At 39.6% G+C, this 15,220-nt stretch overlaps 1 protein-coding gene across 5 annotated transcripts in view; it reads left to right on the top strand.

Moving 5' to 3' along the window:
* TTC13 (tetratricopeptide repeat domain 13) overlaps positions 1-7,842 on the top strand; it is a 40,215-nt gene extending 32,373 nt beyond the window's left edge. For 2 of the 5 annotated variants that reach the window (XM_044420789.1, XM_044420780.1), the window contains 6 exons: positions 1,466-1,575; positions 3,018-3,153; positions 4,197-4,276; positions 5,684-5,762; positions 6,214-6,293; positions 7,691-7,842. In XM_044420789.1, the coding sequence (XP_044276724.1) occupies positions 1,466-1,575; positions 3,018-3,153; positions 4,197-4,276; positions 5,684-5,762; positions 6,214-6,293; positions 7,691-7,802 (597 nt within the window). In that variant the 3' untranslated portion in view covers positions 7,803-7,842. Of the gene's footprint in view, positions 1-1,465; positions 1,576-3,017; positions 3,154-4,196; positions 4,277-5,683; positions 5,763-5,879; positions 6,294-7,690 lie in introns of those variants that run through there. The other 3 variants (XR_006413796.1, XM_044420798.1, XM_044420771.1) reach the window with 3 other exon arrangements.
* Positions 7,843-15,220: the final 7,378 nt, after the last annotated feature.

The following is a 15,220-nucleotide window of genomic DNA, read 5'->3' as shown; positions in this document are numbered from 1 at the left end:
AGCTGGGGATCATAATATCTGACTGAGTGCCTCTGTCAGCATTAACCTACCCATGTGCCACACTCATCATCTTAAGGTCCTCCCCCCAAGGGAAGCTTGCAAAATAACAATAAGGGACAAGGACTTTTCAGAGTTGCCCCCCTGATTGTGCAGTGATCTCCTCAGTGATGTCTGCCTGGCATCAACATGCTATCTTTTTGGCACCAGGTTAAAAGCTTCCTCTGTTCTTAGGCATATGGCAGCATATAATAACATTTTTATTTGGGTCTCAAGATTTCTTATTGTTGACTTTTGAAATTGTGTGTGTATCAGCATGTGTGTCAATAGTTTTATGTTATACACAATATTGTATTTTTACAATATCTTTTTGTATCTTTGCGTTAACCAGAGAACCTTCGGTCCTAAAAATGTAATAAATTATATAAATTCAAAGTGCTACTACTTGTATTGGGTAGATAAATTACCCTTAACAAATAATAAATTATTAGATACAGTTTACTTGGAATAAGAGATGAATAATTTTTTATGCAGAAGCCTGGTGTGGCATTTTGTTAGAATGGCTCACATGTGTCTTATTCATAGGGCTGAGTTGTGACAACTTTCAAAATGTATAAATAATTTTGTCTGGAAAATAATCCCCTCTCTGAGAGGCTGATGATGTAGCACTTACAGGGTGATGTTTTTGTTACTGAAGACAGCTGAAGAACTTAGTCATTTCTAATAGCTGTCAACACGATTATTTTCCTGTGCAAGTATTGACTTCCATGTAAGAAGAAGGATATCAATACACAACTGATATTTGAGTAGGACAATATGAGGCAGTCCAAGTGAAACACCATGGGGAAACTATTAACTCTTCTGTGATCTTGGCATCTTTTTGTAGTGTGATATATCTAAAAATAATTTTGTTGAACTGCAATCAAGCAAATGAACCATGACTTTTGCACATTAGTGTATTTCCATGGGGGTGGGGCTTGGCGTATAGTTCTGTTGAAACTATATTCCCTTAAGAGTAATTGTTGGGGACTGTGTACTAATGGTGGACAGAGTAAAAATAAGGGGACAGAGTCAAAAGTGGGAAGGACCCTCCTTTAATTTCTCTCTCTTCCTCTCTCATTCCTCCCCCTCCCTCTCTGCTCAGTGGATTTCCAGTGAAGGGACAGGTCACTTCTGACACAGGTTGCTTTTGGGGAGCTTTTGGAATTAATCTAAGGGCCTTCAGTTGCTCACTACTTTATATTGCCTACAGTTCAGTAATGGCAAACTTCCTGTCATTTTAAGAGCCCAAGAGTAAGAAATGAAATTATCCAATAGAAGAGGAAAAACACTTCTGTTGGATTGTTACCCTTATCCAGAAGCCTTGCCTTTTCAGGAGTATTGCTGTCCTCATTGCGTGGTATAGTGAATCTGAAACTGTCTTAATGTGTTTAACACTGTTTTTCATTTCTCGGCCTCTGTCTGAAAGCAGCTTAACAGTAAAACACGAGATGGATTCACTGTCAACACCAAAGTCCCAAGCCTCAAAGATCCTGGAAAAGAATATGATGGGTTTACTATTACCATTACAGGCGATAAGTATGTTAAGTGTTTAGTTTGCCATGTAACTTTATACAAAAAAGCTTACCATGCTTTGCTTTAATCAGTGCTATTGCAGCCACTGGCTAAGAATGTCACAGAGACTTGACTTCTGCCCCAACCATCTCTAGTGAAGATGTATTTTCTCTGCTTTAATTGAATATCTCATTGATTGCTTTCTAGCTGTGCAACCTACAAGATGGTTAAGCAATTAATGAGGTAATATGTGGCCCATTGACATACGTGGAGGGCATTGCATGATTCAGATTCCCAGCTCCAATTCCTCTCCCCCACCTTTTTGCCACCAGTGTTCAGCAACTGCTCCCTGGGGTAACCCTAGAGAGGGTCTAAAGGGGGAAATTCAGGAGGCGATAAAGGGAGAAGACTGGAGTGGTGTTCTAAAGCCGCTTCAATCCCTTCCCTGCCCTTTTGAAACACTGTTGCTATACAGGAAAAAAATTCATCTAGTGGTAATGCAGAATGGGAGGTTCAGGTAGGTGAAGACTGTATCTGCATCCACTGCTGTTCCTGCTCTGTGCTGGATGAGCATGAACCTCCAAGTTCAGCCTCCAAGTTCAACTGGGTTGCACCCTGATAGGATTCACCACTATAGATTTATCCACGTAGAAAGTGTCTCATCTGTGCACACAATTTGCATGGCACTTTTGCCTTCCATTCTTCATAATTTTCCTGCTCACCAAGAATATACTAGTATAACTTTCCCATATTCTAGTCTACATTCCAGTTCTGTAGGGGAAACCTCAAAGTGCCAGGTACTAACAAGCAAATTTAGTGCTACTACATTCATGAGCAGAAAGGACACACTTTCCCTTCCAAAGCAGCAGAAGAGGAATAAGCCAGATTTCAGTTTCACTTAAGCTAATCTTTGGCTGGGTCACTATGTGAGACTCAGGAATTGTGGTTTAAAATAAATTCTAGTTTGTTAAATAGACCAATAGAATAACACAAGGTTTTGTTACTGGTTTGTTTAGCAATTGACAAGAGTTTCCACAATTCCTAGTTTGCATATAATGGCAAGCCAGGAGTTTGCTAAAGTGAAACTGAACTTGGGTTTATTTACGCTCTTGGCCAGGTGAGAGAAGGAAAGGAAGGCACATAACATATGAACACTTAATAAAGCACACTGTGTTTCATGTGGATACTGAGTACCATCTAGTCATGCTTTTTTCCATTCCTTAGGGTTCATATATCAGTGTAGGTGATTTTGGTAATACTTGTTTAAAAATATTTTGCTACAATAAAAAGAGGGGGAGGATTTTTATTTGATGTAGCTTTTTTAATGTTGGTGTTTGAAGTCTGAAAGAAAAGAGAGTTGGTTACTTTGTGTTAATCTTATATTCAACCGGCAATTGCTGAAATGATTTGTTGAGGGGCTAATTACCTTCTATACTTATATATGCACTGTTGCACATACTTTTCAGGATTGGGAACATACTATTTTCAGTTGAAACCCAGACAACAGAAGAAAGAACACAACTGTATCATGCAGAAATAGATGCTCTCTATAAAGACTTAACTACCAAAGGAAAGATACTTGTTTTATCTGCAGAACCTGGGGTAATGCCCTTCATTGTTTTAAATACCAAATAAAAGGATGTAGAATTCATTCAATGAACTCAAGCAAATTTTAGACTTGGAGAAAAATATGAACAACTTCCTATTCTGCATGGCAAGCCATGCTCAAAGTGGGAATTTCAGAAGTACTTTGTGAATAGGTGTCAGTTGATAAAAAAAAAGGAGGGGGACTGGACTGGCACAAGCCCTCTGCATGAATCTAAACACCTTTGTGGCATTCTGGCCATAATCTGCCAATCCATTAAATACATTCATTATGAGTAAAGCACATTCCATGCCTGTAATAATATTTACAAGCTTATTCATTCAGCACAATTCCTTTTATTTTTATTGGGTTGTATTCAGAATATCCCTTCTGTGAATGAAAGGGCCTCTTTCATTCTCAGAAAGGATTAAGATCCAGTGAAGGGTCCTGCTGGAGGAAAGGGAGGTTATTTTTGCCAATTTGCTTCTATGCCTCGTTCCCACTTTCCACACTGCACTGAAGGATTCCCCCATCCTCCAGCTTAGCTCTTTGGCAGGGAGGAGAAATTGACTAAATTTGCATCCCCATCACTTCTTCCAACAGGAACATCTCATAAGCAGAGTTATCTCCACAGTAATTCTGGATGCAACCTATTAAAAGCATTTCTGTTCTGTCTTTCTGTGAATGTTCAGGGTGGCTTACAATCCAACAAAACAAAAAAGCGGATGAGTTCCTGATTTTTTTTAAATCACAGCTTGACGAACAGCAGCATCGGATGCAAAACTAAAAGGACTGAACAAATGAAGATGTCTTTTCCTGATTTATAGTTGGCCATGAACCATGATGCTTTTTCTACCATTAGGGTCAGGGTTTCCATGTTTCTTTCTATGATGCAACTACATGCTTTTTATGAAGGATGATGAAGGAAGGAATATAACCCATGTTATATATTGCAATATTTCCATCATTTCTATCAAGCAAAACTCAGTAAACTGCTTCATACATTTCTGTCTGAATATCTCAATTTTTGACTTTACATATATGATTTTATTTTATTTAGGAGTCAGATGCTGTAAGCAATCTAATCCTATCTCTTGTATACTACTTCTATAACTTAATGCCTCTATCCAGAGGTTCAAGGTTAGTATTTTTCTTCATATGCAATATAACTAAATACATGGCTGCTCACATTTTGCTCATGGAGTGATATAAGATACTACCTTATCAGTAACATGAGACACTTTGCGTATTTTCTCCCTACCCCCGATTTCTTAACATTTTTGCATTGATGCAGGCAGTGTTATTCTTTCATAGGAGCACAATTCATGAAAATACAATTACCCTATTTTTTGTAATACATAGGCAAGAATAAATTTTTCATTTTCTTTTCCATATGCTAAAATGTGACTCACAGGGCAATCTTATTCATTGGGATGGTGAACGTTTTCCCTCCTCCTCCCGCCCATGCAGGAACCTCTGGGGGCTGCGTGCCAGTAGTGGGCATTGCCAAAGGCAAAAGTCAGCAAGGAATAATTAGAATAATTAGTGACTTACAGGAAAAAGCAAGAAAGCCCTGAATAGTGCATAGTGATGACAATTCTGCCAAACCACCACTTACTCTTACAAGTAGAGCTTATTAGTGTCAAATTGTTCTGATAGGACGCAGCTTTTACTAGAAAAAGAACGACTGTTTCTCCTTTTATTCCACCTCCTTGTAACTCCTTAGGAGTAGAAGGCAGCTTGCCACTCTTTTTTTCCCCTTCACCCAGCTTCTTCCTCTGTCCCTCCCTTTCTTGCTCGCTCACTCTCTCCTTTCCACTACACTTCCTTGAGCTGCAAAAGTAGTAGATTCAGCTGCTGATGCCAGAAAATATTATTCATTTCCTGCCTTAGCACTGCAAAAGGGGGTTCCTGGTCCCAGTATTCAGCCTGGAAATGAATAGAGGAAAAATGCATAAAGGCCCATAAAGGGAAAATGGAGTCTGTTCTTCCATGGACAGGTCTCTTGGCTTCTGGACTAAGTACTAAGGAATGGACTTCCCTTTCTCAGCTATTGGCATTGGAAGCCAAGTGACATGTCCACAGAAGAGAGATGTTCACGAAGGAAGGAAGAGATCCCTCTACTGACATCTGCACTCCATCTTCTCTCCTTTTCCTGTTCATCAGCTCAGTGAAAGGTGGGGCAAGGGGAGAGCTGTGGTGCTGGAAGTCAGGACTTGGGGTGAGAAACTAGGGCCTGGCTGGGGAGGCCCAACAGGCTGCATCCAGTCAGCTCATCACTCCTGCTGAACACACTTGAAAACAAGTCATACTGAACACAGCCAAGGCTTGCTTCTGAGTAGACAGAAAGAGGATTGCACTGTTGAATGTTACATGAGTTTGCAATGTTTGAAATAGGTGCAGGAGGATCACAACAGTAACATTGTACTGATGTAAAAGATTTATGTAAGTGTAGGCTCTCTTAAAGGGTTTCTGTTAACCTTTGAACCTGCAAAGCATGTTCTGATGTTTCAAAAGTGCTTTTTGTACACTTCTTTCTTGTTATAGTATAGTAGCTTATTCTATTGTCATGGGAGCACTGATGGCAAGTGGAAAAGAAGTATCAGGAAAGATTCCTAGAGGAAAGGTATGTTCTGTACAAAATACATTGAAATTGAGATAAAAGCTGCTTCTGACATTATGTTTGTGACATCAGGTCTGACAAACATCATGTTAAAAATGCATTTTACTTCCATATTTAAAGCTGCTGAAAACGTGGTGTGGGACTACTTATGAAGCAGGTAAACTAAATATCCTTGAAACTACCTTGAAATACCCATTACATCTCAAGGACAGGCACAATTTTCTGATATAGAAGTGAGTTCAAACCAGGTTTGAACTTTTCACTTGGCATGGAAACTGCCGCCCATGGCATCTTATGCAAGGCAAACAAAAGTGTACAATGCAGCCAATTCATTATTACAGATTTTTTAAAAACTAGTGCTCAATGTGTAGGTATGTTCTGGCTGCCCTGGGAGTTCTTTTTTACAACCAATAGTTATTTTTACCATTTTTACATTTGGTTGTTTGTGTTCTAGTTAGTTGACTTTGAAGCCATGACGGCAGCTGATTCAGAGACTTTCAGTAAAACAGCAAAAGAGTGGCTGCATCTGAAAAGGTAAAAATTACTGTTGACATTTATTAAGCATAAGCTGTCGTATGTCCTAGAAAAGTTCTTTTATCTTCCATTTGATAAGTAGTCTATTACTCTGATAATTTATAGTTCATACAACTGTGTGTATGGAGATAATGATTGCAGTTATCAGCTAGGATAGCTTGTGTACTTAATAATTCCGACACATAGCAGCTATCCCTGTTTCATTCTCTGCATATATTCATTCTGTGTCTATATTCTCTGCATTTTTTTCTTCCAGTTTTTTGTATATTTAAAACTGTTTAATATGTGGTTTAAATTTTTGTATTGTAAAAGTTTAATGATGTTTTAATATGTTTTTATACACAGTATCTTTTATTGCTACCCAGAAAACTTCAGCTGTTGGGCAGTATAGAATAATAATAATGATAATAATCCTGTGTCTGATTATTGCAAGACCATTCAGATACCGTGTCTTCTTACAAAGTAGTTCTTTTTAGACTAAAATCACCACATAGACAAGTTTTTATTTTGATTAACATAATTCACTGCAGAGGTTAAATAGTGCTATGCTTTGCAGACTGATGCTTATCTCCATAGGATTGTATCATACTCTGGGTTAGAACTATTTATCAGCTTTCTTGATTGATGTTCATGATAGCGTCACTATACATTAAAGAAACATTAAGCTTGAAAGTCAGAAATAATAACTAATTTGTTTTGTGAGTTTTAATGAATTTAGGATGGATATCTTTATCTTATTCTGAAGGCAAATTTCATCTGTGGCCAGCTGACCAAAGGCTTAGGTTGTGAAGTTTCTGGTGAAAACTAGTGTATCAAAAGTGTTTTGGAGTGTTTAATCCAAAATGCACAATACTGGGTGTATTTCAAACAAATCTATGTACAATGTAGGACTGCAGGTGGTGCAGTGGTTTAAACCACTGTGCTGCTGGGCTGGTTGATTGAAAGGTCGCGGGTTCGAATTTGCACATCGGGGTGAGTTCCCGTTGCTCCGTCCCAGCTCCTGCCAACGGCAAGGGGCGGCATAGAAATGTTTTAATAAATAAATAAATAAATAAATAAATAAATAAATAAATAAATAAATAAATAAAAACCTTGCAGTTCGAAAGCATACAAATGCAAGTAGATAAAAAGGTACCACTTCGGTGGGCAGGTAACAGCGTTCCGTGCACTTCAGGGTTTAGTCATGCCGGCCACATGACCTCGGAGACTGTCTGTGGACAAACGCTGGCTCTCTCGGCTAGGAAACGGAGATGAGCACCGCCCCCTAGAGTCAGGCATGACTGGACATAACGTCAAGGGGAAACCTTTACCTTTATAATGTCAAGGGAAAACCTTTACCTTTATGTACAATGTACATCTGTGCACAGTGTATTTATCTGTGCGTTTTCTTTTTTCAGCATTTCACCATCTTACAAGAGTCTTCCACTGATATCAGAATCCTTCCCAACATTACGAACCATGATTGAAGTATTAAGTACAGATTCATCTAAATGCCTTAAAAGGCTTTAGTTACTCTGTAATGTATCTCAATAAAAAGACATGAACTCTTTCTTTGCATACTGTTGTTTTTCAGACATTGTAATGAAGCAGTATGGGGGTGGGGCGTTTTCCGGTTGTTTGCTGAAAACCAAATATGTGAATTCCTTTTACAAACTCAGTGGAATATAGAAACTTTTTTGATCATTAAGTATTATTGGAAGATAATGACCTGATCTTTTCTCTGCATAATTCACTGCCACTACTTCCTAATAATTGATGTACTTAAAATAATAACAACCTGATCCTGTTGGGATGTTTTTAAGACCATTAAATTCAAAATGCACGTAACTGTGTAAGAAGAGTCTTAGAGGCTGCAGACCTATGCAAATGTTTTTGAGTCCCACAGGAAAGTCTGAATAAAGATCAAAAGGGTAGGGAACAAATCCAAGAGCATCGTTAAAACAGGAACTGCTATGAAATAGCCACAGATACTTGCTTTCAACAGTACATTCCTCTGAATATATGCACCCTTCATCAGGATCTTAAAAGCTAGCTATGAGTATATTGTGGATGATACATATTAATTAAATGCACAAATGTTCAGAGGATATTGTTCTCCAAAAGAAAAAAATAACATGACTGTTACATTGCTTACCTTGAGTATGGAGATACTTAAACATCGAACATAATTATTTGGAGATATTTAAGCATTTTGAATATGCATTATGGCATTTAAAAGAATTCTGATTGAAATGGAGCCAGTGGGGATGCCTTCCTTCCTTCTCTTAATCTTCACACCATTTGTACTTCATTTGCCTGTAATAACACCAAAAAGCCAAAACTGCCATTAATGGTGCTGTGAAATCATGTACACTGCATGATCCCTGATGGGATGAGATCACACAGAGCACAAGTCCTTTCAAGTAAAAGGATAATTGGTGATGAAGCAGCAGCAGAATGGGGGTGGAGGGGGAAATGGCTGCAAAGAGGCATGGAAAAATACAGAACTGACTGGAAGGTACGGATGGTTTTGCTAAGTTTTTGTAAGGGTTTCTTTAGAAATAGAAACTTGCTTTGAAAAATGAAAAATTGGCAACATGTTATCTTAAGTTCAGTAATTTTGGGTTCACTGCATAGAAGCATCTCCACTAGCTTTTTTTAAAGCTTATATATTATCTCTTGTTTTAATATGGCAATAGATCATTTTTTCAGATAGAATGCTACTGGGTCCCTTTGCATGCTTGTGGTGGTGCCGGGGGGGGGGGGGGGGGTGCTGCATTTTTGTAGTTGTGGGATTTTTTGTTTTGATTTTGCTTTTTTTCTGTTTGTTTTCTTAGAGTTGCCTTTAAGTATTGACTTCCCAATAATTCAATGAGCTTTTGGTGTGAGTTTTGGTTGGCCTAGTAAAACTGGTGTTCTTACTTAGACATCATTCATTCATTCATTCATTCATTCATTCATTTAAACATTTTTATGCCGCCCCATTCGCCGAAGCCTTGGGGCGGCTTACAACAATATAGACCAGCTAACCTGAAATTAGTATCATGAGTAATTCTAACTGAAAAATGTTTGTGCTGCATGTATACCAGCATGCTATTATCTCTTCATTTGATCTGTTTTCAGTGATAACTAGAGTTTTGCCTAAAGATGATAATTTTTATTTACATTGTTTTTTGCCATCCTGTTGTGGTCGCTGTTAACCTTTTTCCTCCACAGAAGTCAAGCATGGGTTCATAGATTGCCTATTTTTATTCTCACAGCAACCTTTTGAAGTGGGTGAGGCTAAGAAATAGGGACTTGCCAGCACCGTAACACAAGAAGCATGGACCAAGATCTCAACAAGATCTTCACCTTTTCTTCATGAATTGATTCCATATACAAACCTGTTTGTGGTACTGCTTGGTTGTTTTGTTCATTTGTGTTATTCATCTAAAATAAGCACATAAAGTAATTAGACCTTGTCCCAGTGAATATGTGCTACATGTGAAGAACAGCATACTAAAAGTTCTATGACTAATGGGCAGAGAACACCAAACAAACTGGTCTGACAAACTAAACAGGATTTAATGACTGGGATAGTGACTAGGAGATCCCTAATTACCTGGTGGAAGAACATTCTGCTGCCTAGCCTTGAAACTGAGGATTTACATCTATAACATTCATGTTTCAGATTTGGTTTTGGGAATGGCCTTTGCTGAAAGATGAGGGTGACCTTTGATTCTCTTGAGCTGGCTTTCAGCAGTATCAGCCATGGTTTTCTTCTCTTACTGTTCAAGTTGGGTGTCAGAGGTAATGTTTTCCAGTAATTCCTCGAGTACTTTGATGACCTTTTTAAAGAGGTAGTACTGGGGACTTACTGTTTGACACTTCATCTCACTTCCAAAGGATTCAAAATGCAGACCTTGTACCATGGAAGAACTGGCTTTTCTTGCATATGTTGCAGCCTTTGCCATGTCAGTGTGGAATGTAGTTGTGTGTCTTGAACACTTGTTGGAACTGACAAAAGGGAATGACTTTGTTTTATAACAACTGACTTTAGAAATGCCAAGTTTTAAATGAATTAATAGTAGCACAAACAGTTCTGTCCAGCATGGGAATGTATATTTAACCATTTTAAAGGGACCGTCACTGGGCTACCTCCCCCAGTGCATTACTAATGGACAAAATATGTTCTGCTCTGCTTTGGCTGACACTTGACTATCCATTACACAAAAGACACTCAATGAGGGTAAACTTTCGCTCACTGTTTTGGAAATCAGTTTGCAAGCTATATCTCTCATCTATGGATATTTGATCTATAGATCTGGGTAACAAAATGGTCTTTTATGCTGATCTCTGCTCTTATGTAATTCTCTTTATGAAATGTAAACCAGTGCATGGGGCAGAAGGTAAAATTGTGCTTCAGCACATACAATCTGTGGCAGAAGTGTGCATTGCCAGTTTCACCTTCTGGCAATCACGTCCTTTCTGAAATGAGCTGTATTTCATCCTGATGAGCTGCATTAATACAGATGGTTAGTGCAGTACTTCCCAGCTATGGAATAACTTCTTGAACAGTTCTAGCAACCATGCGTGCCTTAAACCTAGTGTTGTGAACCAGTTAAAGACTGACCTGATAGAAATTTTAAATGATGGCTTAAATCATTGATTAGCAGTGATCATTGATTCAGTTTATTGACTGAATGCAATGTGGCTACTTGCAACTCGCCAAACTTAGAGGATTATGGGTATTCTATGGAGTATGGAAGGAGCAAAGGTTGCCCCTGCACTTCTGCCCTGACAAAGACTTAGGCGGCTGACTTTGGCCATCTACATCTTTTGCCCTGGAGCACAGGGCAGGGAAACTGAGGTGGTGCTTCCAGGATACTTCATACCCTGAAGATCTGCAGAACACTGGCCCTGAGGTTGGCCCTCCAGTTTGGAGCCACAGGCAACGCAAAAGGAACTGTCTTGCCTACAAAGCCAGACACGGTACTCCAAAGTTGGAGTCCCAGCTCTGACTTCTGAGTGTGTTTCTGAAGGAGGGACTCCGACTTCTATGAATATTTACATGCCATAGGATAGTGTCCTAAATCTACAATAATTTCAAAGGTAACGTCTAGGAGATGAGTGGTTCTCTGAAAAGCTCAGTGGTTAGCTATGTACTAGGCTTGGTTACAGACCAACATAAAAACTATCTGGAAGTTTTTGAATGTAGGTTGATTTGTTTAAACCAGATGTGGGATTCCTCTTTCTGGCCAAGGGCAGAGTTCATTTTCAGAAAAGCACAGTGGAACCACATTTCAGTGGTGGAGGAGATGAAAGGAGGAAGGGCCAACGACCAAAAAAAGCCCTAACTGCCAATAAATAAGTCTTTGCAGAGACATTTCAAATTTTTAGAATGGGTGGGAAAATTGCACAAAAGCCAGGAAAGGACTTCTGACACTCCCTACCCTTGGGGGAAAAGGGATGAGGCAATCTGGGGAACCCGGAGAATTGAATTTTCCCCACCCCTTGTTTAGGGCATGAGTTATCACAGAACAGGTTCTGCCAAGGTAGCAGAAACTAGGTACATTCAACTGTCCATCAACCAGTCTGTGACTTGTGTTAAATAAGCCAAACATGTTTTTATCTTCAGAGGCAATAAAACTAGGTTTCTGAAATGTTTTGTGTGTATCAGACAAGTATACAACTTCTTGTTCATATTTAGTATAAGGTGCAAAGGGTATTAAAGCAACCTTTCCTGTAGAAGGGGAATTTCCCTACTACATTCTCACCACAGATAAGTGGAAATTTATTTAATATATTCCAGAAAATCACTGTCCAACACTCAGCAATATCTGATTTCAACTTTAAAGTGTTCATACTTTTCCATGAGAGAATCTCCTGTTTTACACCATTATTAGCCAGGTATCAAGGATTTGCAAAGGGCTTTATATACAGTACCTGGCAGCTTATTGTGGTATTTTGACTTGCCAAGTATTATACCGCATTTATTTTAAACAAGAGAAAGGCTTTTGGAGACCAGCAAACCTTTTTTTTAACCTGGAAGGAGAAGGGGAAGTCCAGAAGAATAATAGAAACAGCAGTGACCAAATGCAATTATTGGTTTTAGACTTTTGTTCTTAATTACTAGATTTGCTGGATTAGAGTTCTCCCCCATCCCCACCCCACCCCACCCCACCCACAGGCACTTCTGTAATTGTTTTAAGCAGTTAGGTGTCCTGTTATGTATGTAGATTTTTTTCCATTGTTTTCCTTTGTATTTTAAGTTTTTCATCTTTTGTAAGCAAACCAAAGAACTCTGGCTATTAAATGGAATAGAAATGTATTTTCTTTTTTATAACTAGACCAAGAATAGACCAATAATGATTACAGAAGCAACACAGATGCATGATAAGGATCAGGTATTCCCACAAGCCCCCCCCCCCCGGGTGTCATCATGCAACTGCCTTCTCTCTTTTTCAAACTCCCCTGCAATCTTCCTGTCTCTTGCACTTGTACACACATTTGGAAGCAAAAGTAGTGATCCAAAAAAAAAAAAAAAACAGTTACATACTTTTGGGTCTTCCTAGATATGTAGAATTGTATCTGCCTACAAATAAAAGGAATATGCATTTTTAAAGGCTCCCTCCAAGTGGCCCTGTGTGCTTTGTAGACACATAGGATGTTGTATTTTATTTATTGATTTATTTTTAAATTTATATGCCACCCACTAATCCTAGAGAAATCTAGGATTAATGGACGGCATACAATGTTTATGACAAAGATAAGAACAGCTTAACTGGAGAAAGAACTTCTGGCTTCACATTGAACATCGAAGAAAGGAATGCTGTGTTTGCTGCTTGCATGTGGTGGTGAACTTTCACTAAGTTTTGCAGAACTTCTGTCTGGGTAATCATCAGTCATGCTACATGATCATTAAATGAGGAAAAGACAATGCAGTATTAAACTGGCAGCATGCCCCAAAACATATTCCTCTTCTGTTTTGTCAAAGCTTGATAAAATTATAGGGTATTGCATCCAATGTCACTCTTAGGCCCAAGTCGTTTCAGTGGATTTAAGTAGAATTAACTTTGGAAGCAATCTAAGCAATCCATTTACCCTACCAATCTTTTCTGGGCATGCAAATCTTTCTCTTATCTCTGATTTCTAGAAATGGTTTAAAGTGTGAGTGGGAAATTTATAGGCCAAAACATCTGCAGGAACAAAACTCCCATCAGCTCTAGCCAGCAAACAATCAGTGAGGGTAACTGGAGATGCAGTCCAAAACATCTGGAGGGACACCAGTTGCCCACCCTGGCCTAAAGCATTTTCTTGATTCCAAGCAATAGGTTCACCTGTGCAGGTGAATGCTGGGAAGCAATCTCTGTATTTTTGCCACTGCTGCTGTTGCATCCCTACCCTGAATTAAGCTCTTTCACTATGTTATTCCAATGGGTGCTGCTGCCACACTAAATGAGACAATCATTTTGGGATGTGGGTAGGAAGGAATGATACAGGACAATATGGATAAAAGAGGGGCTTGAAACAAACTGGTGTACTATGGGTTGCCACAGAAGTTCTTAACAAAAAGGCTTATTGGCTCATGCCTGAATTCAATTGGTTCGATTCTGCCTATATATGGTGGTCTCTCCCTGCCTTTCCTTGTGTGGGCTTACAGCCTGGGTGAAACCCACACCTGGGAATTCAGTGGGACTTATTCTCAGTTGGTAAAGAAAAGCGTAAGATGATGCCTGGTGGATCAGACTGCAGGCCTGGGTAGTCCAGTCTTCTTTTCCGCAATGCTAACCAGATGCCTTGGCAACAGCATCCCACTCCTGCTTGCATTCCTCAGCAGCTGGTGCTCAGAGGCATATTTCCTCCAGCCATCATACCTGTTAGCAATGTGAGTTTCAAGACTTTGGCTGATTCTTGCTCAAAGCCATCTTGCAGAGGCAAATCCCATATGTGTGAAGTACTTTCCTCTTGAATCTCCTATTTCTCAACTTCATGAGATGACAGATTTTATATGACAACAAAGATGATTGGGGAAAGTCTTATGAAGAAAGATGGAAGGCCCTGAGTCTGATCAGCCTTGAGAAGGTGGCTGGAGTACACAGAGTTGTCATACAGAAGAGGAACACAACTGTGCTTTGTTATCCAAGACACCAGGACAAGCACCCACAGAGAGACTTGCATTTCAGGAAAGCAGATTTCAGCTGAACTTGGGGAAAATTTCCTGTGGGCCAGAGCAACCAGACTACAAAGGTGGAGGGCTCTCCTTCACTGGAAGTGCTCAAGCAGACTCTGGGCAGCCGTCAGTGTGGGTGTTTTGAATTGGATTCCTTCACTGACAGAGGTTTGGGTTTGACAGCCTAAAGCAGTGGTTTTCAACCACCAGTCTGCAGCCCAGCGCCAGTCCATGGGAGATTTTCTGCCAGTCCATGGGGGGCTGCATTCTGCTCACTATGGACTGGCATGGGGGCTGGCTGTTCTCCACCATCTCTTCCTCAGTTGGCATCGTGTTTGTTGGGGGTGGGGAGAGACGGCTTGGTGGGAGCTGGCTTAGAACCACGCTGTGCCAATGTCGGTATGTTGTTCTTTTGTTGGTATTTTTTGTTGCTCAGTTTCTGGTTGTTTTAAAGGCCTTCCTTCCTTCCTTCCTTCCTTCCTTCCTTCCTTCCTTCCTTCCTTTCGGCATTGTGTTTGGAAACTAATACACATAATACATTATGTGTAAGGTGCTTTTCATTTCTGGCTCTGTAGTCCTGGAGATGGTTTTCCTGTTTCCTGTTTTTGCTGATCCCCAGCTGTGGGAGGTTGAAAACTACTGGTCTAACGGGCTCCTTCCCACTCTTGGATTCTAATAGAGAAACTTACTATTCTGCATTTTCTCCACATGCATAATTTCAGACACCTCTATCACGTCCTTCACGTACTTGCTTTCTTTCTAAACTAGAAAGCCTGAAACCTTGTACTCTTTCTCT

Source organism: Varanus komodoensis, unplaced genomic scaffold (assembly GCF_004798865.1).
Source record: "Varanus komodoensis strain SLA01 unplaced genomic scaffold, ASM479886v1 scaffold1, whole genome shotgun sequence".
NCBI classification, from domain to species: Eukaryota; Metazoa; Chordata; class Lepidosauria; order Squamata; family Varanidae; genus Varanus; species Varanus komodoensis.
Note: the sequence above shows the minus strand (reverse complement) of the source record. Positions and strands in the feature narration are given on the sequence as shown.